This window comes from Acipenser ruthenus, chromosome 1, assembly GCF_902713425.1.
Source record: "Acipenser ruthenus chromosome 1, fAciRut3.2 maternal haplotype, whole genome shotgun sequence".
NCBI classification, from domain to species: domain Eukaryota; kingdom Metazoa; phylum Chordata; class Actinopteri; order Acipenseriformes; family Acipenseridae; genus Acipenser; species Acipenser ruthenus.
The window spans coordinates 883,853-908,530 of record NC_081189.1 but is presented as its reverse complement, the minus strand read 5'-3'; the positions used below and the strand labels follow the sequence as shown (position 1 = coordinate 908,530).

General features: G+C 47.7%; 1 protein-coding gene across 1 annotated transcript in view; it reads left to right on the top strand.

The window, feature by feature from the left end:
• Positions 1-394: 394 nt before the first annotated feature.
• Positions 395-24,678, top strand: part of LOC117973519 (nucleolar protein 6-like) — a 43,357-nt gene continuing 19,073 nt past the window's right edge. Inside the window, exons 1-19 of the mRNA XM_059024888.1 lie at positions 395-627; positions 1,401-1,625; positions 3,007-3,123; positions 3,417-3,596; positions 4,519-4,689; positions 4,908-5,037; positions 6,324-6,487; positions 6,829-6,949; positions 7,836-7,894; positions 7,980-8,081; positions 8,729-8,844; positions 10,288-10,465; positions 11,263-11,385; positions 17,577-17,725; positions 18,249-18,324; positions 20,561-20,701; positions 20,780-20,897; positions 21,208-21,362; positions 24,291-24,454. Coding sequence (XP_058880871.1) covers positions 562-627; positions 1,401-1,625; positions 3,007-3,123; positions 3,417-3,596; positions 4,519-4,689; positions 4,908-5,037; positions 6,324-6,487; positions 6,829-6,949; positions 7,836-7,894; positions 7,980-8,081; positions 8,729-8,844; positions 10,288-10,465; positions 11,263-11,385; positions 17,577-17,725; positions 18,249-18,324; positions 20,561-20,701; positions 20,780-20,897; positions 21,208-21,362; positions 24,291-24,454 — 2,555 coding nt within the window. The 5' untranslated portion in view covers positions 395-561. The remainder of the gene's footprint in view (positions 628-1,400; positions 1,626-3,006; positions 3,124-3,416; positions 3,597-4,518; positions 4,690-4,907; positions 5,038-6,323; positions 6,488-6,828; positions 6,950-7,835; positions 7,895-7,979; positions 8,082-8,728; positions 8,845-10,287; positions 10,466-11,262; positions 11,386-17,576; positions 17,726-18,248; positions 18,325-20,560; positions 20,702-20,779; positions 20,898-21,207; positions 21,363-24,290; positions 24,455-24,678) is intronic.

The window sequence follows — 24,678 nt, the reverse complement described above, 5'->3', positions numbered from 1 at the left end:
GTTGAATACATTCTGTGCCCCCTTCCACCCACACGAATATACCTGTACTTCCACAACATCACGATCACATCTGTGTTTGAAACACGAATATTACTTCCAGGTAAAGCCTGCATTTCAATCTGGGGTTAAAGGCACTCTGACTGGCATGACTGTGCTGTTTTATTGCACGTGTTGTTTCCTCAGCCAACTCCAAGAACTCGTGGAAACGCGACCGGCAGACTTGAGGAATCCCGCCTGCCGTACACCGCTGACCAGACTTCAAAACCAGTCGCAAAATCTCCTGCCGTACTTTAGCGTGTGGTGCACCCAAGCTTCAGTGGGCGGGGAAAGACCGTCAGAACTCTCAGTTACACCAATCAAAACGAGCGATCCTACAGCAGCCTGACCCCACCAATAGGGGACGACAAGGGGCGCGGTTTCGGTGTAAGTGGGTTAGACTGTCCACGTGTATGTTCCATGTGAGTCTAACACGCAAACCTGGGGTCTGATGCGTGATCGTGCCGTGCAGGAAATACCAACCAAACACAAATAAAACACAATAATATCGAAAGAAAGTAGAAGATGAAGATGAAGATGAAGAGGAAAGTGCAGGAGACGGCGGTGATGGAGATGGAGAAGGAGAACGAGGTACGATGTGATCATAATAAGACTAGTGAGCGCAGATTAAGCACATGACCGCGTTTTAAAAATGTTTATTTCAAATTTGTGGGTTTAAATGATGTGACTTATTAATACGAATATCAGAATCGAACAGTTATTCAGTGAAAATAAAAATAAATAATATATATATAGAGAGAGAGAGAGAGAGAGAGAGAGATACACACTACCGCATTGGCTTTGATGGAACGCCAGGCGGATGAAAATAAGACTCCCATTGTTTATCAGTTATCACACCCATTCCAGGTTTTAATACGAGCTTGATTAGACACAGTATTTATGGAGCAAGCTCAGGTGTGTCTTCCTATACTTAAAGTAAAACCAGGAATGGATCAAGTTGTTGTGCAGTGGGAGCCTTGTTTCCATCCCTAGCCTGACGTCTACTGACACTGTACAGTTTACCCCAAGTGTTTAAAGTTGAAGAATAAATGGTTCCGGGTCAGAACCTGCCAGTGTGAGCAGACTGTGGAGAACATGAACTTTTCCACTGTCTGTTCTGTAAGATAACAGAGTTGAGGACTAGCCCAGCATGACAGCTTTGTGTACATCTCATTCACACCTTTGTGTTCTTTGCAGCTCAAAATCAGATAAGGCATATGTTAGTGTTCTCTTACCTCAAATGGTCATTGTTGATTAATACCTGTCCGATGTTCCATTAGGAAGTTAGTTACCAATTGCACCTCTGCCAAATGTCTGAATTAAGTTCATAAATATTTACTGGTTTGTGTTTGTGTGTGTCCCAGGAGGAGCTGTCGGACCTCTCAGAGGAGGAGGATGGAGACGAGGGGGGTGGTGGTCCAGGGGGCCCACTGAAGAGGAGTCGTGTTCAGGGGAAGAGTTTGGGGGATGGGGTCCTGAAGCCTGTAAAACTGACCAAGCAGGAGCTGTACAAACCCCCCACTAATGAGGAACTGAACCGCCTGCAAGAGACCGAGAGCCTCTTCCACTCCAGCCTGCTGAGGATGCAGGTGAGAGACGCGCTTCCCTTTCAGCCTCCTGGGGCAGCTCTTTTGCTCAGGGTGGTCCTGGGTATCTCGGCTCTTTTTGCTCAGGGTGGGACTGGGTATCTCGGCTCTTTTGCTCAGGGTGATCCTGGGTATCTCGGCTCTTTTGCTCAGGGTGATCCTGGGTATCTCGGCTCTTTTGCTCAGGGTGGTCCTGGGTATCTCGGCTCTTTTGCTCAGGGTGATCCTGGGTATCTCGGCTCTTTTGCTCAGGGTGGGACTGGGTATCTCGGCTCTTTTGCTCAGGGTGGTCCTGGGTATCTCGGCTCTTTTGCTCAGGGTGGTCCTGGGTATCTCGGCTCTTTTGCTCAGGGTGGTCCTGGGTATCTCGGCTCTTTTGCTCAGGGTGGTCCTGGGTATCTCGGCTCTTTTGCTCAGGGTGGTCCTGGGTATCTCGGCTCTTTTGCTCAGGGTGGTCCTGGGTATCTCGGCTCTTTTGCTCAGGGTGGGACTGGGTATCTCGGCTCTTTTGCTCAGGGTGGGACTGGGTATCTCGGCTCTTTTGCTCAGGGTGGTCCTGGGTATCTCGGCTCTTTTGCTCAGGGTGATCCTGGGTATCTCGGCTCTTTTGCTCAGGGTGGGCCTGGGTATCTCGGCTCTTTTGCTCAGGGTGGTCCTGGGTATCTCAGTCAGTGGGTCCTGGTTAAGACTTTAAAGGAGTCCTTAACAAGCTTTTCAAATGAATTCTCTTGGCTCTTATTAGCAGTATCTACTGTACATTATTCCCACTGTTTAAGATGTTGCACCGTGCTGTACTTTGACTTCATGTGTAACCACGTGACATACAGCAAAGGTACCAGGATGCAGCACTGTATCTATAGTGTTAACACTGAAATAAAAAAAAGAAGAAAGGTGGAGGAGAAACAAGATTCTGTACATATTTGGTGTAACAATCATACTAACAATAAGAAGCATGGAAATGGATTGTTTTAGCATACCTTTAAAGAATATATCTGTACTAGCTGAAGTACCCGGCATTGCCTGGGGAAATTCAATATTTCAATATTTCATGCATGACAAATTGGGGAACGGTAGCCTTTTGGTTTCCTATAAGTTACTGATCTTGGGTGTCGCACAATGCGCTCAGACCCCTTTCTCTTAAATTCATCTGCTTGTACTAATCTCTTGTATATGATGCATGTAAGCCCTGTGGTCCTGGATACAGCCTCATGTCCCGTGTATTCCTCTCTGACCCCTGTGATATGGTAGTTCTCACCTGTTTTAATCTGCTTTATATATAAAATGCCCCCAAGTAATGTGGTATACCTCCTGTTAGACACGCCCTGCTCTGTGTCTCCTGCGTGGTCCTGTTTGATTCTCTGTGCACTGTGTGTTTGCTCTGCAGATGGAGGAGCTTCTGAAGGAAGTGACTCTTTCTGAGCGCAGGAGAAAGGCGATCGACTCGCTCGTGCAGGAAGTGACATCGCTGCTGGCTAGTGTCCCTGAGACGACTGACACAGAGGTAAGGGGTTAGTCGCCTAACCTGCTGTAAAATCCATGCGCCTTCCTTAGGGTTTGAACCACAAAATCATGCTACGCCTCTTGTGATGCACGTTCTGCCAGAAATACTAAAAGAAACTGAATAAATTCTAATGTTTTGAGTCCTGAATGTTTTCTTGAAGACATTGAAAGAGTAACAGTGCAACAGTTCACTATGGAGCGATTGAAATAGAGGTTATTCCGCTTAAGAATCTTGTGAGCCAGGACTCTGACTTGCCTGGATATTAACCCCTCTGCCCTGGTGTGTCCCCCCAGCTGAGTGATCAGTCCTGGGTGCCACGTGGTGTGAAGGTGCCCCTGCTGCAGGTCCCCTACTCTGTGAAGGGACGCTTCAGAATGGCACCCCCCCTCTCTGTCAAGCTGGTGGGCAGCTACCCCCTGGGCACCTGCTCCAAACCTGACGTCAATGTGGACCTGGCCGTCACCATGCCAGCGGTAAGAATACAGAACGAGTGGAGGCAGGATCGGTGATGCGGTGGCTTTGATTGGAGCTGCTTTGTGTGCCTCAGTAATTAGTCTGACATGCAGCTATAAATCGTTGGCTCCAGACTACAGCATTATAATGAGGGAGCATATTATGAACAATTGTAATTTGCACGTGCATAGTGAAAGGCACAAAGCTGTCTCGGTGGAAAAGTCCTTTGAGAACTGTCTTGCACCGTTGCAGCAGCTCAGTTATCTGCAAAATAAAAAAACAGGCTTTATAAGTTGCAAGCAGAATTTTTAAATCAATCCTGAATTGAACAGGAGACCAGCGCAGTGATTTCTGAACTGGAGTAACAGGCTGTGAACGGCGCGGGCGAGGCAGCACTCGGGCTGCAGCCTTCTGAACCAGTTGGAGCCGATGTCATTTAGAATCAGTGATAGTTTCAATTTGAAAAGCAAACTTGAAAAAAAAGAAAAGGTTGGAAATACCAACGGGCCGCGTGTCAGGGCTGTCTTTTAATCTGATCAAACAGGTAACACAGCAAGAACGATCCTCGATGTGGTACGGGACTGAAACGCCAGAGCGCTCGTTATGTTTGTTTGTTTGTTTTTATTTATTTTCTGTTCTGTACCACATCGTGGGTCGTTATTGCGGTGTTATCTGTCTGACAGTGTAGCAGTAATCCTTACACTATCAATGCACTAGAGCAGCCATTTGGAAAAGAGCTTTGAAACAGGCTTTAAAGTTTAAGTGTTGTCAGGATGTTAACAATGAAAAGAAACATGACATGTACATTATTTAAACAGTTGTAGCAACATGTGGGGACGTGGAACGCTAGATATTTCGGAACCCGGCTACTTACTCGTTAAAATAGCAAACAATTAAAAAAATAATAATAATAATAATAATTCTCCCTCCCTCCCCCATAAGGTCCTGCACCCAAAGGACTACCTGAACCAGCGTTATCACCGCAAGAGGGCGCTGTACCTCACCGGCCTGGCACACCACCTGTCCTCCAGCCACGCCTTCGGCAGCCTGCGTTTCACCTATCACCATGGGAACCACCTGCGACCCCTCCTTCTACTCACTCCGCAGGGTAAGGTTCGGCCCAGCTGAGACAGAGGCTTCATAGCCAGTCAAAACACGCTGTGTGATGCCAGGCGCTGGGTGGGATTGTGTGAACCAGGCAGCTTGTTTTAAATGTGTAGCTCGAACTATTCACAGTGTGAAAAAGTATTTTAAAATCGACAACCAATTGCCTTATAAGTTGCCTGCTGTTTCCTCGACTCTGTGTCTCTGCCGCTGTCTCCCCAGGTAAGGAGGAGCGCTCGGTGACCCTGCGGCTCCACGTCTGCCCCCCCGCCGGGTTCTTCAAGCCGAGCCGATTCCACCCCCGCAAAAACAACGTGCGCACGGCCTGGTTCCTGGGCCAGGAGACCCCCCAGCAGGGTATGTAGCGCTCCGGGGGGGCAAACTTACCCCCGTCTCTCCAGGAACCATCACCGGGAGCCCAAAATAGTCAAGAGCAGTGCTGTCACAGCTGCACGAGTTTGCAATGATACTGCAGCACACCTGTGGCCCTTCTTAGCTTCATCTGTCTGTACAGTTGCAGTGGTGCAGAGTGAGCTGCAATATACGACCAATACATAGTAGAACTGGAAGCAGTGCAAATTGTAATTCTTCATGCTTTGAAACAGTAGAGCACGGAAACAGATTCTGCAAGTAAACTCATTATCTACCATTCTAATGCTGTATGTATTTCCACACCAATTCCATTTATCAGTAATTCAGTCTAACTGTTTAACGCTCTAGGAAATACAACTGACACTTCATATAAGCAGGTTTTGAGAATACAGTTGGGTCCCAGTTTCACCAGATCTCATCAATCTGGAATCATACAACTGGTAATTCCGGCGAGGAATTCCGTTTGACTATATTGGCATTACCGTCAACTTAAAATCTGCTAATCCAGGGATGGAAATAAGAATCCGATTGCATAGCAATTTGATCCAATCCTGGTTTTACTGTGAGTTTAATAAGACACACCTGAGCTTGTTCCCTATACACCGTGGCTAATCAGGCTTGTATTAAAACCTGGAATGGGGGGAAACTGCTCTGGAATAGGAGTCTTATTTCCATCCCTGTAATTGTGCTGTACCTGTAAACTCAAGAGTGTGGAAATCCTGTGATGGGGACACTAGCTCAGCACTTTGTCTGCTGGTGTGTTGAAGTACGGGAGCTCAGACATCATGCTTGATACAAACTGAAACAAAACAAAGTGTCTCTCCTTTACTGCTTGGGTGTCCCCATGCACATCAGGGAGCAGTGTGGTACTGTGAGAAGCTATGTATGGGTGTTTTCAAGCACGTGTTCTTGAAGGTACAGTCTGCGCTGCTTCACTGGGACGCGTTGGGAGATGTAACAATGTCATGAATAAGCGGCTGCACCAATTAAATGAGAGGCATTTGAGCCGACCTTAGTCACATTGTTTATTTCTACGTGAAATGAGAATGAAATCACATCTTATCACAAGGCGAGACACCTGTGATGCTGACATGCCAACACCGCTCAGGACAATAATGAATTCACGATCAGGGAACAATGGGGTACCTCAGTAACACAAGCACATCACTGACTGTGTACATGCAACACGTGCAAAACGCTTTTTGGGGTGAGGCCGGCCCCCCCTTCTGTTCCTAACTGTCTGTTTTTAATTCTGGTCTGGCTGTGTGTAGACATCAGCGAGCCACCCACCCCTCACTACAACAACTCTGTGCTGAGTGACATGCTGCTGGAGTCCCACAAGAGCTTCCTGTCTGCCAGCGCTGCCGACTTCCCCGGCTTCAGGGAGGGGGTGGCTGTCATCAAGGTGTGGCTGCGTCAGAGAGAGCTCCACCAGGTACAGTGCAGCTGCTCATTCACTCTGAGAACCACTGCCAAAGAGCTCTGTCTGGGGAAACTGCTCAAGACCCCTTTTAGCAAAAGAACAGCAGCACGACTACGGAACAGTTTACCAAAACGTTTGTCTACTTACATTTTTTAGTTTCTTATCATTTTAGCTGCAGGAGCAGCACATCTATCCATCACAGATACAGGACAGGCTGAATGATAATGTGCAGTTATGCAATTCATACCGAAAGGAAGGGTCTGATCATTCTGCTGTCATTTTCCCTGTCTGTGTGTGTGTGCTTTACAGATTGTTTTCATCCTCTCATGGATCTGTGTCTCTCTCCCCTGCAGGGCTATGGCTGTTTCAGTGGCTTCCTGGCCTCCATGCTTGTCGCCTACCTGCTCTCCAAACACAAGATCAACTCCATGATGAGCGCATACCAGGTGCTGAGGAACGTGCTCCAGTTTCTGGGTAAGTGTGATGGGGGGCTCCTCTCATAAAGGATGAAGTGGAGACGGAGAATGTCAGGGCCCCAGACAAGAGGACTGTTTTCTTCCAATCGGCTTTTAAAAACACTCAATGGGAAGTTAATTGCCTTTGATTGGTACCTGGTTGTTGTTAGAGGGAGGACAGCTTTCCTTGTTTTGAAATCGACATGTTCATGAATTTTCAGTGCTGCTTTAAGACACTAGTAAACAGCGCACCCTTACAATGTTCTCGTTCATCTGGCTGTGATGTGAAATATGAACCGCTGTCGCCCCGTCATTCTGTCTTCAGCTAGGTCTGTTTTTATGGGTGTGACAGGACGGCTGATTGTCGGGGAGGTGAAAACAGTAAAGATGAAAAAAAATAGAATTCAGCTGCTTTGAGCATTTTTTTTGTTGGCTGGCACCAAAGTTAATACTTGTAAACTTCAACCAAAGGTTATCTTAACCTGTACAGCGAGCAGCCCCTGACCTAATCAAATGCCCAGATCCACACCTCATGTGACCTGCAGGGGAATCAATCAGCTGATTCCTTCATTGAAGTAATTGTTGATTGAGCGACCAGGGTTTGATTTGCCTTCATTCCAGCAGCGTTGTCTCATGACTCGAACGGAGAGGAGCAGAGGTATTCATCTTCTTGCAGGGATAAGGAATTTTAACTCTATTGTCCCCAAAACACAACATATATCTACTGATCTACTGTGACAAGGGAAACCTAAACACCTGATATTGGGTCTTTTAGTACCCAGCGACTCCATTCCATCTATAGATATACACTCCAAAAACAACGTTAACCAAATACAGCGGCTGACCCTCTCTCTCCCTCTGACCCTCTCTCTCCCTCTGACCCTCTCTCTCCCTCTGACCCTCAGCCACCACGGACCTGACAGAAAGCGGGATTACTCTGGCGAAAGGCACAGACAGCACGCTGGTGAGACGCTGCTTTTGTTTCTCTTCCAGTTTACTGCCTGTCAGTCCAGAATCTGACTCTCTCTCTCTCGTTTCCCCTCCGGTAGCCGGCCCTGTCCGAGTTCCACGATGCTTTCCAGGTGGTGTTTGTTGATCCCTCGGGTCACGTCAACCTCTGCGGAGACATGACTGCCAGCAAATACAGACAGGTGGGTTCTGCTTAGGGGTGTAACAATTACAAATAATAATAATAATAATAATAATAATAATAATAATAATAAGACACATGACATGAGTTGCCCTTGCAGTCTATTATCAATAACTGAAGTGTAACATTTATAAAGCACACCCCCTCCCCACTGCTCCAGGTGAACCACAAAAAACCACACTAGCTTGTTGAAGTCAGCGATGAACAGTTTCTATGTGGTCTCACAGTCGGCATCCTAAGTACACACACAGGTTTCTTATAGTGTGAGTCTTAAAATATGTAGGTCTGGTAATAGGGATGAATTGTCGTGCACCCCGATAGATGTGATGGTCCGGAATGACAACTTGTGTGATGCATAATAAGATCAAATGATCATTTAACAATAGACTGTTTTTAAACACCTAAATACCAACTATAAAACACACTTGTTCGTCATTTAAGAATCACTTGGTGAACTACAATGAGCTCTGTTGTGCTTTTGGTCTTGTACCACGATACAAACGAAACATACCTTTGGTTTGATATAATATATGCTGTAAAGAAGGTACCACGATTCATGGGTCCCCGATGAATCGTTACATCCCTAATACATCCACAGGGCTCTCCTTCTGTCTGCGTGTCAATGACTGTCCCCCTGTCCCTCCCCAGGTACAGCACGAGGCACGTCTCTCCATGCAGGTGTGGGACAACCCCAAACTGGACGGGTTTCATGCCCTCCTGATGACCCCCAAGCCCCTGGTCCGCACCTTCGACCACATCTTTCAGTAAGTACTGCAGTGGTGGGCTTGCTCCACCAGGGGGCAGCACTACACTGATTTAATGATTTTAACATTAAATCAAGGGAAGTAATGTTAAAACTTTACAATGCAGTAGTAAGACCTCATCTAGAATACTGTGTTCAGTTCTGGTCACCTCGTTACAAAAAGGATATTGCTGCTCTAGAAAGAGTGCAAAGAAGAGCGACCAGAATGGTCCCGGGTTTAAAAGGCATGTCGTATGCAGACAGGCTAAAAGAATTGAATCTATTCAGTCTTGAACAAAGAAGACTACGCGGTGATCTGATTCAAGCATTCAGTTTTCTAAAAGGTATCGACAGTGTTGACCCAGGGGACTTTTTCGACCTGAAAAAAGAAACAAGGACCAGGGGTCACAAATGGAGATTAGATAAAGGGGCATTTAGAACAGAAAATAGGCACTTTTTTACACAGAGAATTGTGAGGGTCTGGAACCAACTCCCCAGTAATGTTGTTGAAGCTGACACCCTGGGATCCTTCAAAAAGCTGCTTGATAAGATTCTGGGATCAATAAGCTACTAACAACCAAACGAGCAAGATGGACTGAATGGCCTCCTCATGTTTGTAAACCTTCTTATGTTCTTATTAACCCATAGTGAGGTCAGAAGTTGACCTTTCACATGACCTACAGGGATGGCAGTTAGACTCCTGTTGCATAGCAGTTTCACCCATTCCTGGTTTTATTTCGAGCTTGATTTGCCACAGTGTATAGGTAACAAGCTCTGGTGTATTCAATTAAACTCATAGTAAAACCAGGAATGGATCTTATTTCCATCCCTGCAGTGTACAGCATGTGGCACTGTGTGATCTGGCAGTGTACAGCATGTGACACTGTGTGATCTGGCAGTGTACAGCATGTGGCACTGTGTGATCTGGCAGTGTACAGCATGTGGCACTGTGTGATCTGGCAGTGTACAGCATGTGGCACTGTGTGATCTGGCAGTGTACAGCATGTGGCACTGTGTGATCTGGCAGTGTACAGCATGTGGCACTGTGTGTTCTGGCAGTGTACAGCATGTGGCACTGTGTGATCTGGCAGTGTACAGCATGTGGCACTGTGTGATCTGGCAGTGTACTCGCCAGAAGAATATTTTGTGGTTGTATAACTGGTAGTTGCACAAAAAATGTCACTTCAGTGGAATCCAGAGAAAGGCATGACAGGTTTTGTCTGGGCTTGTTTTATAGACACTACGGTAATGGCCTGCCTTCCAGAGTCCAGGTGTATTTCTTTATTTGCAGTCTCAATGAGGTGGAAGGGACTTGGCCCTACCGTGATATTTGTTAAATAGGGGGAGGTTGGATTCCGTTAGAAATGTTTCGTGACCAATCAGAAGCCACGGTGAGTCGTGCTGTGCTGGGATGCTGGTGACCTGCAGGTGCTGACGAACCCTGCTTGTTTCCCCTCTTCCACAGCCTACCCGCTGTGGTGAAGCTGCAGGCTGCCTGTAAGAAAATGGAGCTGCTGTCTGAGCTCATGGACCACGCTGGGAACTACGTGGCAGCGGCTCTGCCTTTCATCATGTCCCTCCTGCAGCGAGGGCTGGGAGACAGAGTCCGGCTTCTGGCACACTCCCTGCCTCAGAGCCCCGAGGTAAGGTTCTGTCGGAGAGGATCTGCTCTGTACCTTGAGATCTGTATGACCTAGTTCATAACTGCAGTCGTTTTGGAGAGAGCTGCAGAATCCTGCAGACTCTTTCCATTCATGCTGCACAAACAGGTCATTTGATTATTAGGATTGGACTCTCCTCTGAAATCTGCTGAAGATCAGGTGAGGGTCACTAGTGTTGATCGGGCTAATGTACCATTAAAAATAAAAGAGGTAAAGAAGCAGCTGCTTGGATTTGTGATGACTGCTGCTCTTCCTAGACTGTGGAAAGCAGTGACCCACACAAACCCAAGCAGCTGCTGCTTCACGGAAATGGTCCATTAGCCCAGTCAACACCAGTGACCCTCACATGTGGAGAGCGTATCCAAGTAATTGGTCTGTGCAGCTCTACTCTTCTGCAGTGTACACTTTAATCAGGGAGTAATTTAAGACTCCCATCGCGTGGGTATTCCTGTGAGCCGTATTTGTAAGTTACCTGTGCAGATGCTCCATGCAGTGTTTACTGCAATTTAGCTCTTTTTTACTCCAATCTAGTAATATGTATGTTTGTATTTATTTTTCAGTATAAAAAGTATTAATTAATTGTCTAGTCTTTCTGTCTTTCGTAAGGTTACTTAGTGCTGAAACAATGGAGGAAAGAGGGTGAGAACTAGTCTATTGCCTGAGTGACTGCTCCGTTGAGTTGTGAAAAGTAGCAAGTGGGTCAATAGGCAAGTCAAATATTTGTTGATTGTGTTAGTCTGGTTTTTAATTTGTCTCTGTTTTCCTTGTTTGATTTTCAGTGGACGATCGACTCTGAGCCCCCCAAACACAAAGACAAGGGGCTGCTGTCCTTCGGGTTGCTCCTGAATCCCGAGTTCAGTACAAATACACTGGAGAGGGGACCCCCAGCCGACAGCGCACAGGTAGGAACCAGACCACGCCCGTCGGAACCGCACCTCTAACCACGAGACCACACTGCACCCCCGTCAGAACCACACCTCTAACCACGAGACCACACTGCACCCCCGTCAGAACCACACCTCTAACCACGAGACCACACTGCACCCCCGTCAGAACCGCACCTCTAACCACGAGACCACACTGCACCCCCGTCGGAACCGCACCTCTAACCACGAGACCACACTGCACCCCCGTCGGAACCGCACCTCTAACCACGAGACCACACTGCACCCCCGTCGGAACCGCACCTCTAACCACGAGACCACACTGCACCCCCGTCAGAACCACACCTCTAACCACGAGACCACACTGCACCCCCGTCAGAACCACACCGCTAACCACGAGACCACACTGCACCCCCGTCAGAACCACTCCTCTAACCACGAGACCACACTGCACCCCGTCAGAACCACACCTCTAACCACGAGACCACACTGCACCCCGTCAGAACCACACCTCTAACCACGAGACCACACTGCACCCCCGTCAGAACCACACCTCTAACCACGAGACCACACTGCACCCCCGTCAGAACCACACCTCTAACCACGAGACCACACTGCACCCCCGTCAGAACCACACCTCTAACCACGAGACCACACTGCACCCCCGTCAGAACCACACCTCTAACCACGAGACCACACTGCACCCCCGTCAGAACCACACCTCTAACCACGAGACCACTCTGCCTCCCAGTCCTCGGCTCTAACTACTAGACCACACTGCCTCCCAGTCCTCAACTGTAACCACTAGACTACACTTCCTCCCAGTCCCCAGCTCTAACCACTAGACCACACTGCTTCCCAGTCCCCAGCTCTAACCACTAGACCACACTGCCTCTTGCATTGATCCACCCTGTCTGTAAATTAGTCTCCTGCAAGCATTGCACAATCCAAAAGAATTAGAATGAAGACCATTTGAACATGTTGTTGAAATGGTCTTTAAAAAGCTTTAGGAATCCCTGGCATTGTGCTGGTGAGTTTGTAGTCTCCACTGACTCGGGGAGTGATACAGTGTTGTAATGCAGCTTGCTGAGTGTGATCTAGTCTCCACTGACTCAGGAGGAGTGATACAGTGTTGTAGGTGCAGCTAGCTGAGTGTGATCTAGTCTCCACTGACTCAGGGGGAGTGATACAGTGTTGTAGGTGCAGCTAGCTGAGTGTGATCTAGTCTCCACTGACTCAGGGGGAGTGATACAGTGTTGTAATGCAGCTAGCTGAGTGTGATCTAGTCTCCACTGACTCAGGAGGAGTGATACAGTGTTGTAGGTGCAGCTAGCTGAGTGTGATCTAGTCTCCACTGACTCAAGGGGATTGATACAGTGTTGTAGGTGCAGCTAGCTGAGTGTGATCTAGTCTCCACTGACTCAGGAGGATTGATACAGTGCTGTAATGCAGCTAGCTGAGTGTGATCTAGTCTCCACTGACTCAGGGGGAGTGATACAGTGTTGTAATGCAGCTAGCTGAGTGTGATCTAGTCTCCACTGACTCAGGGGGAGTGATACAGTGTTGTAATGCAGCTTGCTGAGTGTGATCTAGTCTCCACTGACTCAGGGGGAGTGATACAGTGTTGTAGGTGCAGCTAGCTGAGTGTGATCTAGTCTCCACTGACTCAGGGGGAGTGATACAGTGTTGTAATGCAGCTAGCTGAGTGTGATCTAGTCTCCACTGACTCAGGGGGAGTGATACAGTGTTGTAGGTGCAGCTAGCTGAGTGTGATCTAGTCTCCACTGACTCAGGCGGATTGATACAGTGTTGTAGGTGCAGCTAGCTGAGTGTGATCTAGTCTCCACTGACTCAGGGGGAGTGATGCAGTGTTGTAGGTGCAGCTAGCTGAGTGTGATCTATTCTCCACTGACTCAGGGGGAGTGATACAGTGTTGTAATGCAGCTAGCTGAGTGTGATCTAGTCTCCACTGACTCGGGGAGTGATACAGTGTTGTAGGTGCAGCTAGCTGAGTGTGATCTAGTCTCCACTGACTCAGGGGGAGTGATACAGTGTTGTAGGTGCAGCTAGCTGAGTGTCATCTAGTCTCCACTGACTCAGGGGGAGTGATACAGTTTTGTAATGCAGCTAGCTGAGTGTGATCTAGTCTCCACTGACTCAGGGGGAGTGATACAGTGTTGTAGGTGCAGCTAGCTGAGTGTGATCTAGTCTCCACTGACTCAGGGGGAGTGATACAGTGTTGTAATGCAGCTAGCTGAGTGTGATCTAGTCTCCACTGACTCAGGGGGAGTGATACAGTGTTGTAGGTGCAGCTTGCTGAGTGTGATCTAGTCTCCACTGACTCAGGGGGAGTGATACAGTGTTGTAATGCAGCTTGCTGAGTGTGATCTAGTCTCCACTGACTCAGGGGGAGTGATACAGTGTTGTAATGCAGCTTGCTGAGTGTGATCTAGTCTCCACTGACTCAGGGGGAGTGATACAGTGTTGTAATGTAGCTTGCTGAGTGTGATCTAGTCTCCACTGACTCAGGGGGAGTGATACAGTGTTGTAGGTGCAGCTTGCTGAGTGTGATCTAGTCTCCACTGACTCAGGAGGATTGATACAGTGTTGTAGGTGCAGCTAGCTGAGTGTCATCTAGTCTCCACTGACTCAGGGGGAGTGATACAGTTTTGTAATGCAGCTAGCTGAGTGTGATCTAGTCTCCACTGACTCAGGGGGAGAGATACAGTGTTGTAGGTGCAGCTAGCTGAGTGTGATCTAGTCTCCACTGACTCGGGGAGTGATACAGTGTTGTAATGCAGCTAGCTGAGTGTGATCTAGTCTCCACTGACTCAGGGGGAGTGATACAGTGTTGTAGGTGCAGCTAGCTGAGTGTGATCTAGTCTCCACTGACTCAGGGGGAGAGATACAGTGTTGTAGGTGCAGCTAGCTGAGTGTGATCTAGTCTCCACTGACTCAGGGGGAGTGATACAGTGTTGTAATGCAGCTAGCTGAGTGTGATCTAGTCTCCACTGACTCAGGGGGATTGATACAGTGTTGTAATGCAGCTAGCTGAGTGTGATCTAGTCTCCACTGACTCAGGGGGAGTGATAGTGTTGTAGGTGCAGCTAGCTGAGTGTGATCTAGTCTCCACTGACTCAGGAGGAGTGATGCAGTGTTGTAATGCAGCTAGCCGAGTGTGATCTAGTCTCCACTGACTCAGGGGGAGTGATGCAGTGCTGTAATGCAGCTAGCTGAGTGTGATCTAGTCTCCACTGACTCAGGGGGAGTGATGCAGTGTTGTAGGTGCAGCTAGCTGAGTGTGATCTAGTCTCCACTGACTCAGGGGGAGTGATACAGTGTTGTAGGTGCAGCTAGCTGAGTGTGATCTAGTCTCCACTGACTCAGGGGGAGTGATACAGTGTTGTAATGCAGCTTGCTGAGTGTGATCTAGTCTCCACTGACTCAGGGGGAGTGATACAGTGTTGTAATGCAGCTAACTGAGTGTGATCTAGTCTCCACTGACTCAGGGGGAGTGATACAGTGTTGTAGGTGCAGCTTGCTGAGTGTGATCTAGTCTCCACTGACTCAGGAGGATTGATACAGTGTTGTAGGTGCAGCTAGCTGAGTGTCATCTAGTCTCCACTGACTCAGGGGGAGTGATACAGTTTTGTAATGCAGCTAGCTGAGTGTGATCTAGTCTCCACTGACTCAGGGGGAGTGATACAGTGTTGTAGGTGCAGCTAGCTGAGTGTGATCTAGTCTCCACTGACTCAGGGGGAGTGATACAGTGTTGTAATGCAGCTAGCTGAGTGTGATCTAGTCTCCACTGACTCAGGGGGAGTGATACAGTGTTGTAGGTGCAGCTTGCTGAGTGTGATCTAGTCTCCACTGACTCAGGGGGAGTGATACAGTGTTGTAATGCAGCTTGCTGAGTGTGATCTAGTCTCCACTGACTCAGGGGGAGTGATACAGTGTTGTAATGCAGCTTGCTGAGTGTGATCTAGTCTCCACTGACTCAGGGGGAGTGATACAGTGTTGTAATGTAGCTTGCTGAGTGTGATCTAGTCTCCACTGACTCAGGGGGAGTGATACAGTGTTGTAGGTGCAGCTAGCTGAGTGTGATCTAGTCTCCACTGACTCAGGGGGAGTGATACAGTGTTGTAATGCAGCTAGCTGAGTGTGATCTAGTCTCCACTGACTCAGGGGGAGTGATACAGTGTTGTAATGCAGCTAGCTGAGTGTGATCTAGTCTCCACTGACTCAGGGGGAGTGATACAGTGTTGTAATGCAGCTAGCTGAGTGTGATCTAGTCTCCACTGACTCGGGGAGTGATACAGTGTTGTACTGCAGCTTGCTGAGTGTGATCTAGTCTCCACTGACTCAGGGGGAGTGATACAGTGTTGTAATGCAGCTAGCTGAGTGTGATCTAGTCTCCACTGACTCAGGGGGAGTGATACAGTGTTGTAGGTGCAGCTAGCTGAGTGTGATCTAGTCTCCACTGACTCAGGGGGAGTGATACAGTGCTGTAATGCAGCTAGCTGAGTGTGATCTAGTCTCCACTGACTCAGGGGGAGTGATACAGTGTTGTAATGCAGCTAGCTGAGTGTGATCTAGTCTCCACTGACTCAGGGGGAGTGATACAGTGTTGTAGGTGCAGCTAGCTGAGTGTGATCTAGTCTCCACTGACTCAGGGGGAGAGATACAGTGTTGTAGGTGCAGCTAGCTGAGTGTGATCTAGTCTCCACTGACTCAGGGGGAGTGATACAGTGTTGTAATGCAGCTAGCTGAGTGTGATCTAGTCTCCACTGACTCAGGGGGAGTGATACAGTGTTGTAATGCAGCTAGCTGAGTGTGATCTAGTCTCCACTGACTCAGGGGGAGAGATACAGTGTTGTAGGTGCAGCTAGCTGAGTGTGATCTAGTCTCCACTGACTCAGGGGGAGTGATACAGTGTTGTAATGCAGCTAGCTGAGTGTGATCTAGTCTCCACTGACTCAGGGGGATTGATACAGTGTTGTAATGCAGCTAGCTGAGTGTGATCTAGTCTCCACTGACTCAGGGGGAGTGATACAGTGTTGTAGGTGCAGCTAGCTGAGTGTGATCTAGTCTCCACTGACTCAGGGGGAGTGATACAGTGTTGTAATGCAGCTAGCTGAGTGTGATCTAGTCTCCACTGACTCAGGGGGAGTGATACAGTGCTGTAATGCAGCTAGCTGAGTGTGATCTAGTCTCCACTGACTCAGGGGGAGTGATACAGTGTTGTAATGCAGCTAGCTGAGTGTGATCTAGTCTCCACTGACTCAGGGGGGGTGATACAGTGCTGTAATGCAGCTAGCTGAGTGTGATCTAGTCTCCACTGACTCAGGGGGAGTGATACAGTGTTGTAATGCAGCTTGCTGAGTGTGATCTAGTCTCCACTGACTCAGGGGGAGTGATACAGTGTTGTAATGTAGCTTGCTGAGTGTGATCTAGTCTCCACTGACTCGGGGGGAGTGATACAGTGTTGTAGGTGCAGCTAGCTGAGTGTGATCTAGTCTCCACTGACTCGGGGGGAGTGATACAGTGTTGTAATGCAGCTAGCTGAGTGTGATCTAGTCTCCACTGACTCAGGGGGAGTGATACAGTGTTGTAATGCAGCTAGCTGAGTGTGATCTAGTCTCCACTGACTCAGGGGGAGTGATACAGTGTTGTAATGCAGCTAGCTGAGTGTGATCTAGTCTCCACTGACTCGGGGAGTGATACAGTGTTGTACTGCAGCTTGCTGAGTGTGATCTAGTCTCCACTGACTCAGGGGGAGTGATACAGTGTTGTAATGCAGCTAGCTGAGTGTGATCTCGTCTCCACTGACTCAGGGGGAGTGATACAGTGTTGTAGGTGCAGCTTGCTGAGTGTGATCTAGTCTCCACTGACTCAGGGGGAGTGATACAGTGTTGTAATGCAGCTAGCTGAGTGTGATCTAGTCTCCACTGACTCAGGGGGATTGATACAGTGTTGTAATGCAGCTAGCTGAGTGTGATCTAGTCTCCACTGACTCAGGAGGATTGATACAGTGTTGTAGGTGCAGCTAGCTGAGTGTGATCTAGTCTCCACTGACTCAGGGGGAGTGATACAGTGTTGTAATGCAGCTAGCTGAGTGTCATCTAGTCTCCACTGACTCAGGGGGAGTGATACAGTGTTGTAATGCAGCTAGCTGATCCTGTTTGTTGTTCCCGTTCTCGTCCTCACAGGCGCTGGAGTTCCGTAAGCTCTGGGGTGAGAGGGCGGAGCTGCGGCGCTTCCAGGACGGCTCGATCTGCGAGGCTGTGGTGTGGCAGGGGGGATCTGCGTTCCAGAAGAGGCTGATCCCGGAGCAGATCATCAAGCACCTGCTGCAGCTGTACGTGTCGACCTCTATTTCTGCCTCTTATTTGTCAGTCTCACCAGGCGCTGCCATTGAGACCCTGTTTACAAGAAAGACCTGGGCAAGAGAATGAAACTGTATGCTGTGTATGGAATTGCATTACAATGTATACCAATGATTGCATAGGGAGCTATATGATACAAGCCCACATCCACTCCAGAGGAGTTGAGAGTGGGTGAAAATCAGCTTGTATCTGACACAGAATTGTGACGTAATTAGCACGATGCAAGCCGTCTTACACAAACTAATACAAAGCAATTTCAGATGGCATCGACGTCACATTGAACACATGCTCCCCTTCTGTGAAATTTTTAACAAAATAGTCCACCATTTAATAATGTCTTGTCTTGCAACACACATTACAAAGTAACCCATCAAGGCAATCCCATGTATTGTACACATGAGGAGCTGCATCTCCTCCGTGACGCCTCTGCTCTTGTACGACAGCCTGTGCTCGCAGCTCAGCATTGCTAACCCTGCACTCTCTTCCTGTTTGCAGACATGCAAATATCCCAGAGTCCTCGGTGCGCTACGTGGGGGCGCTGCTTGATGAGGTCATCAAGGTGGGACGAGAGGTAAGGAGGTGATGATTAAACAGGCGAGTGGGATTGTGAGCACACTGCTCTCAGGACTGTGACAGTGTTGGGTGATACCTGGGCTGAGGTGTGCTAATAGGTTTACGCGAATGTAGAGGCCTAAGTGCGTATCCTAGCAACGCGCTGATGTTGTTTATCTACCGTAATAACACTAAAAGAAGCGCACTCCAGGTTTAATGCAAACCGGCAACTGGAGACTTCAAACTGGGTTCTAATTTGATGCACAGATTCACCAATATGCAATCGAAGCTCGAGAAATTTAAGGACAGATGATCAATAATCAATACGGGAGGGAGGGAGGGCTTTTTCTTTCAGAGCCCCTAAGCTATGGAAAGCTCTACCTCCATGTGTTGGAGAAGCTGGGTCTGTGGGGATTTTTAAGTCTAAACTTAAAACACATTTTTATAAAATGGCATTTTTATCTTCGTGGTTTTAATGAAACATAATTGCAAGCTTTTAATGGTATTTTTTTTATTATTATTTGTATTTTATTGTATTTTTATGGATTTATGTACAGCGCCTTGTGGTACTTCGTATGAAAGGCGCTATATAAATTAAATAAATAAATAATATAAATAAATGTATCGATTTAATTGTTGCACCACTATAGAATTATGAGGCGAGTGATGCTGCAGTTTGGAATGTGGGTATCAAATCCTGTTGCCCGCAGTACTGCTACACGCCTCATAGAGGGCAGTGTAACACAGGACATCCTGAAAATTCTGTTTCCACTGCGGCACTTTTACTAGAACAAAAGAAAATTCATAAACAAGAGGAGGCCATTTGACCCTTTACTAGATAACCCATTCCAAACCCGAAACACTGTGTGAGGAAGTGACTCCTACCCTCTGTCCTGAGTCCATTTCATTTCCAACTGTGTCATCTGGTCCTGGTTTCTGTGCTGCGCTCTAACTATATGACCCTTCTTCTATTGTAAGTGTGTGTCCATTGGAAAGCTGTTGCCAGTGCAGGGATGGAAATAAGAGCCGTTGCATAGCAGTTTGATCCATTCCTGGTTTTACTAGGAGTCTTTAACCCTTTGCGGTCCGACATTACAATTTTCCCTTTCCGGTCCAATGCAGGACCCTGTCCGACATCATCAAAAAGACGTAAAACACAGGTCTCTTTCTCTACTTTCCGGAAAAAGCCGAGAAAGGCATTCAATGGCAGAGTGAGACCGATAGGAGCCGAGAGAAGCCGAAAAAAATAAATAAATAAAAAAAGGGGCGTATCTCATGAATGCAGACAGCCCCGGGACCACAGACATAACACGGCCATAAACAAACAAGATAGCTGCTTCTGCATCCAGCGCTCAAACAATATCACGGACATTTGCAGAGCTTTTTGAGATGTTATAGTCAAAAAATAATGACTTGGATCGCATTATTGAGGAGTTTGGTGATAAAACGAGCGATCAGGAGATGATTTATCGGTATGCACGACTATGAAGAGGTATGTTAAAAATATAGCGAACAAGGGGTGGGGCTGGAGATGCAGTACTGAGTGTCCTGTTGATATGCAGTGCCTTTTAAACCTGTTTTACTGTGAAAAAAATACTTTTAAAACAGCGCGTCTAAAATAAACTGCATGTGTGAAAATAAATTGGACCTAAAGGGTTAATAAGACTCACCTGAGCTTGGAACGCTATGACTATATTGTGTCATTTAAGCAGAAGTTTTTGAGCAGGGGTACAATTAGCATGTCTGATTTTATCAGACAGGTTTGTGCTTTTTCAATAGAAATGAGGAAACAGCTTCTGAAGCGATAACATCTTGTGAGAAACAAAGACGGGACCGAAGTTATACCAGTTAATCCGCGTAGGTGTGAAATGTCTGTGCAGAGTTGAAAAGCCTTACGTTAAACAGGAAAATCACACAATGTTCAGAAACAGAGCTTCAATAATTTCTCACTTCTTTACCATTTAAAGGGCACATAATATGAGTTCAATGTATATAAAACCTTACAAGGTGCATTCAGCTAAAAGCTACAGTAGTTACAATCAACCCCTTTATTAATGCAATGTTGTCAGTCTAGTGTACTTTTATCAGAGTAAAATATATTTTTGGTTACAAGATGGCATTCATTCCCTGATGGCAGATTTGATGAAGCATTGATGAACGGTATGTCTGAGGATGACTAAAATAATGGTTAGTCACTGCGGTGTGCTGTGACCTGGCGCCGCTCTTGAAGGTGCATTTGCTGTGTTCTCCTGTAGGGCGGCAGCACTGGGGAGGAGGCGAGTGTGCAGGTGATCCAGTCCTACGATGACCTGAGCCGCAAGCTGTGGAACCTGGATGGGCTGCCCCTGACGGTGACCTCGGTACAGGGGGCTCACCCCGCGCTGCGCTACACCCAGGTCAGTGCCCTCACATACGAGGGGGGGCGGCAAGCACGAGGACGTTCTGTTCAAGTAACGTACGCTCCCTCTCTGCAGGTGTTTCCTCCTGTCCCGATGAAGCCTGACTACTCCTTTTTCCGGGTGGAGAAATCCCACCGCTCCCTACTGCCCCTGGAAGGGAAGCCCTGCCCTGCATACGTCCCGGCGATCAAGGGTAACCCTGTCTCTGTCTGCATCTGTATCCAGTTCAGTTTGTCTTTGTTGGCATGACGTGTTTTATTAAGTTAGGGCATCATCTTTCATCATTTTAACTCTCTGTCAGGCCTCCCTCCCTCTCTGTCTGTTTGTTTGTTTCTTTCCCTCCCTCTGATTGCTGCTGTTTGTTTTTGTTTGTTGCAGCGATTTGCCCCTCTTCCTCTCTGCCCCCCTGTATCAGAGGTGTCTTGACTTGCCTCCCCCCTGTCTCTCTTGCAGTGGTTTTCCCCACACACTCATAATTATATTTTGATGTCCCTCTTTCGCAGTGATTTGCCACATGGAGGGCAGTGGGAAGTGGCCCCAGGACCGGGAGGCGATCCGGCACATCAAGGCTGCCTTCCACATCCGCCTGGGAGAGCTCCTGGGACAGCAGCACCGACTCATCTGCCGACCCGCACCCACGCACCTCGACGTCTACAAGGTAGGGCCCTGCGTGCGTCCCAAGTGAGGGCATGGCCCACTCGATGGGGCGGCGAGGGGTGTGGAGCACCTGCCTGGTAGGCAAGCGGAAATGCTTATTGATGGGTTAAGGAGTGACCAACTAGGATTCACCCTTGGAAAGAGTAGAGCCTTCAACAGGGTTTTCGATTCGTATTAAAGTATATTGCTAAGGTAGTAGGGGACACCGATCTCATCGTGGTGCGTAGTGCTGATGGGGGAGAGACACCCACTGGGACATTTTTTTTATTTTTTTTATTTTTTTTTATTTTTTAATTTAGTCGTTACCTATTATTTTCTCCCAATTTGGAATGGCCAATTATTTTTTAGGCTAAGCTCACCGCTACCACCCCTGCCCTGACTCGGGAACGGTAAAGACAAACGCACGCTGTCCTTTGAAGCATGTGCCGTCAGCCGACAGCTTTTTTTCACACTGCAGACTCACCAGACAAACGCACGCTGTCCTTTGAAGCATGTGCCGTCAGCCGACAGCTTTTTTTCACACTGCAGACTCGCCATGCAGCCACCCAAGAGCTACAGCGTCGGAGGACAACGCAGCTCTCAGGCAGCTTACAGGCAAGCCCGCAGGCACCCGGCCAGACTACAGGGATGGTTGGTGTGCGGTGAGCCGAGGACAACCTGGCCGACCTAACCCTCCTCTTCCCTCCCGGCGACGCTCGGCCAATTGTGCTCCGCCCCCCTGGGAGCTCCCGTCCACGGTCGGCTGTGGAATAGCCTGGACTCGAACCGGCGACGTCCAGACTATAGAGCGCATCCTGCACTCCACGTGGAGCACCTTTACCGGATGCGCCACTCGGGAGCTCCAGGGAAATTCTTGAAGAGAGATTAAAATGGTGCATTCTGGTGCAGTTGTGGATGTGCTAGACTAGTAGTGGTGTGCTTGTAGTGTCTGATAGAGCTTTATTTCAGCACTGCTCACAGCAAGGCAAGAGCAACAAGAAGAACAATGCTTTTGGAGCATCAAGCCCCTTGCAATACAAGACTGTCTGGCTGAAAGTGTGTGTGGAATTGGAGACCACGCCTTTAACTGTGTACAGCTGGGAATCGGTGCTGCAGCTCCCATACGCAGTGTTAGTCAAGTCCTGACCTGTCAAATCAGCTGCATTACCTAAATATTTAGTTTTTCTCTCAGCAGTACACTTCCTAATTACAGTTCCAAGTATTTCTATGCGTTCTGATTTCACCTTTCTGGTCCGTTTTAGAATCATTTTCCCTGCAACAGCTGACCCTGCTGTAGTACAACTAGGGAATCTGCTGTGTGATTAAATCATCCTTAAACTCCTGATGGACTCAAAACATTACAGCACTTCATTCAAATGATTTTCTTTAAGTTTTCAGAGCATTTTGTTAATGGCACGACATGTGCAACACTGTATTTTTATTTGTGTTTTTCGCTGTTCTTGTTCTAAATTTCTTCAATGCAGCTGTTCATTTTAAGCATTTTTTTTACACAACAGCAGTACTCGCACGTTTGATCACCATCACAACTGCCTCATGAAACTGGGGTTACCATACTCTGCTGGTGTGAATACAGCACCTCTCTGCACTGCAGCATGTGTATATCAGCTGCATGAAACTGGGGTTACCATACTCTGCTGGTGTGAATACAGCACCTCTCTGCACTGCAGCATGTGTATATCTGCTGCATGAAACTGGGGTTCCCATACTCTGCTGGTGTGAATACAGCACCTCTCTGCACTGCAGCATGTGTATATCAGCTGCATGAAACTGGGGTTACCATACTCTGCTGGTGTGAATACAGCACCTCTCTGCACTGCAGCATGTGTATATCAGCTGCATGAAACTGGGGTTACCATACTCTGCTGGTGTGAATACAGCACCTCTCTGCACTGCAGCATGTGTATATCAGCTGCATGAAACTGGGGTTACCATACTCTGCTGGTGTGAATACAGCACCTCTCTGCACTGCAGCATGTGTATATCAGCTGGAAAGGGCTCCCCTGATATCCCATCATGCCTTTCTTCTAAAAGGCATACAGCCTCTATACATGAATCCTCAATATCTCAAACAAGCACCAGGGTACATATTTTTATGAAATCACAACAAAGGGAATTTGCTTTTGTTTTTTTTTTGTCTTCCCCGTGGTGCATATGTATATTTATTATGTACTATATTTCGCCTTACAGTACGATAATACGTCAAAACATGGACTGAATGATAATACCTAAAAATAATCCTAATATTTTTAATAAAGTAGCTGACGCAAATATAGTATTAGGCGGTGGGTCACCTCCTGTGAACAACAGCACAACAATCATTTTCAGCAAGTCCCTGTGCGTAGCATTACAATGCAAACCAGTATGTGAGCAGCATAGACATGCCCCTGATGGGATCTGGGGACACTGTACTCCATGAGCGAGTGTCTTACCTGTGAAAGAGCCAGGCTCCTATCATCCTCATCCTCATCATCATCATCCTCATCCTCATCCTCCTCATCCTCATCCTCATCCTCATCCTCCTCATCATCATCCATCATCATCCTCCTCCTCATCCTCATCCTCCTCCTCATCACAGATTCCATAACGGCACCGCAGCACACCACACTGCCCGTTACTATCACAGCTTGAGAGAGATTTTCAAACAAACAATGCTTGAATTGTATTCGCTGGTAAAAAGAACCATGTAAGTATTAGTTTATTAAGTGTATTATCCCTGGGAGAACTTTAATATGGAAATAAGACTCCCATTGCATAGAAATTTGATCCATTCCTGGCTTCACTATGAGTTTAATAAGACCCACCTGAGCTTGTTACCTGTACGTTGTGTCTAGTCAAGCTCGTATTAAAACCTAGCGTGAGTGAATCTGCTATGCAGTAGGAGCCCGTCCCTGGTGCTAATGCCCTTGTGTTTTCTCTCTCTGTGTTGCAGGACGGGCTGGTGTTCCGGGTGCAGGTGGCCTATCACCGGGAGCTACAAATCCTGAGGGAGACGGTGACTCCCGAGGGGATGGTGCGTTACCGTGACAACGAGGAGGCCCTGCGGCTTGAGCTGGAGACAGTGCACCGGCCCTACCTCACCAGCACACTGCACGGGTACGCAGCCAACACCAGGGGGAGCTCTAACACAGCTATTCTCAACAACATAGAAACTGTTGAAGATTAATAGAGAACAATGCTTTTCCCCTTTACACTGTGCATGTACTGAAGTTTGCTCTGTTTATCAATATGCTTTACCTTGCCTCTCTCTTTACAGTGCTGACCTATTCTTTACCATGCTTTCACTATGCTTTATCACTCTTTGCGGTGCTTTTTCTATG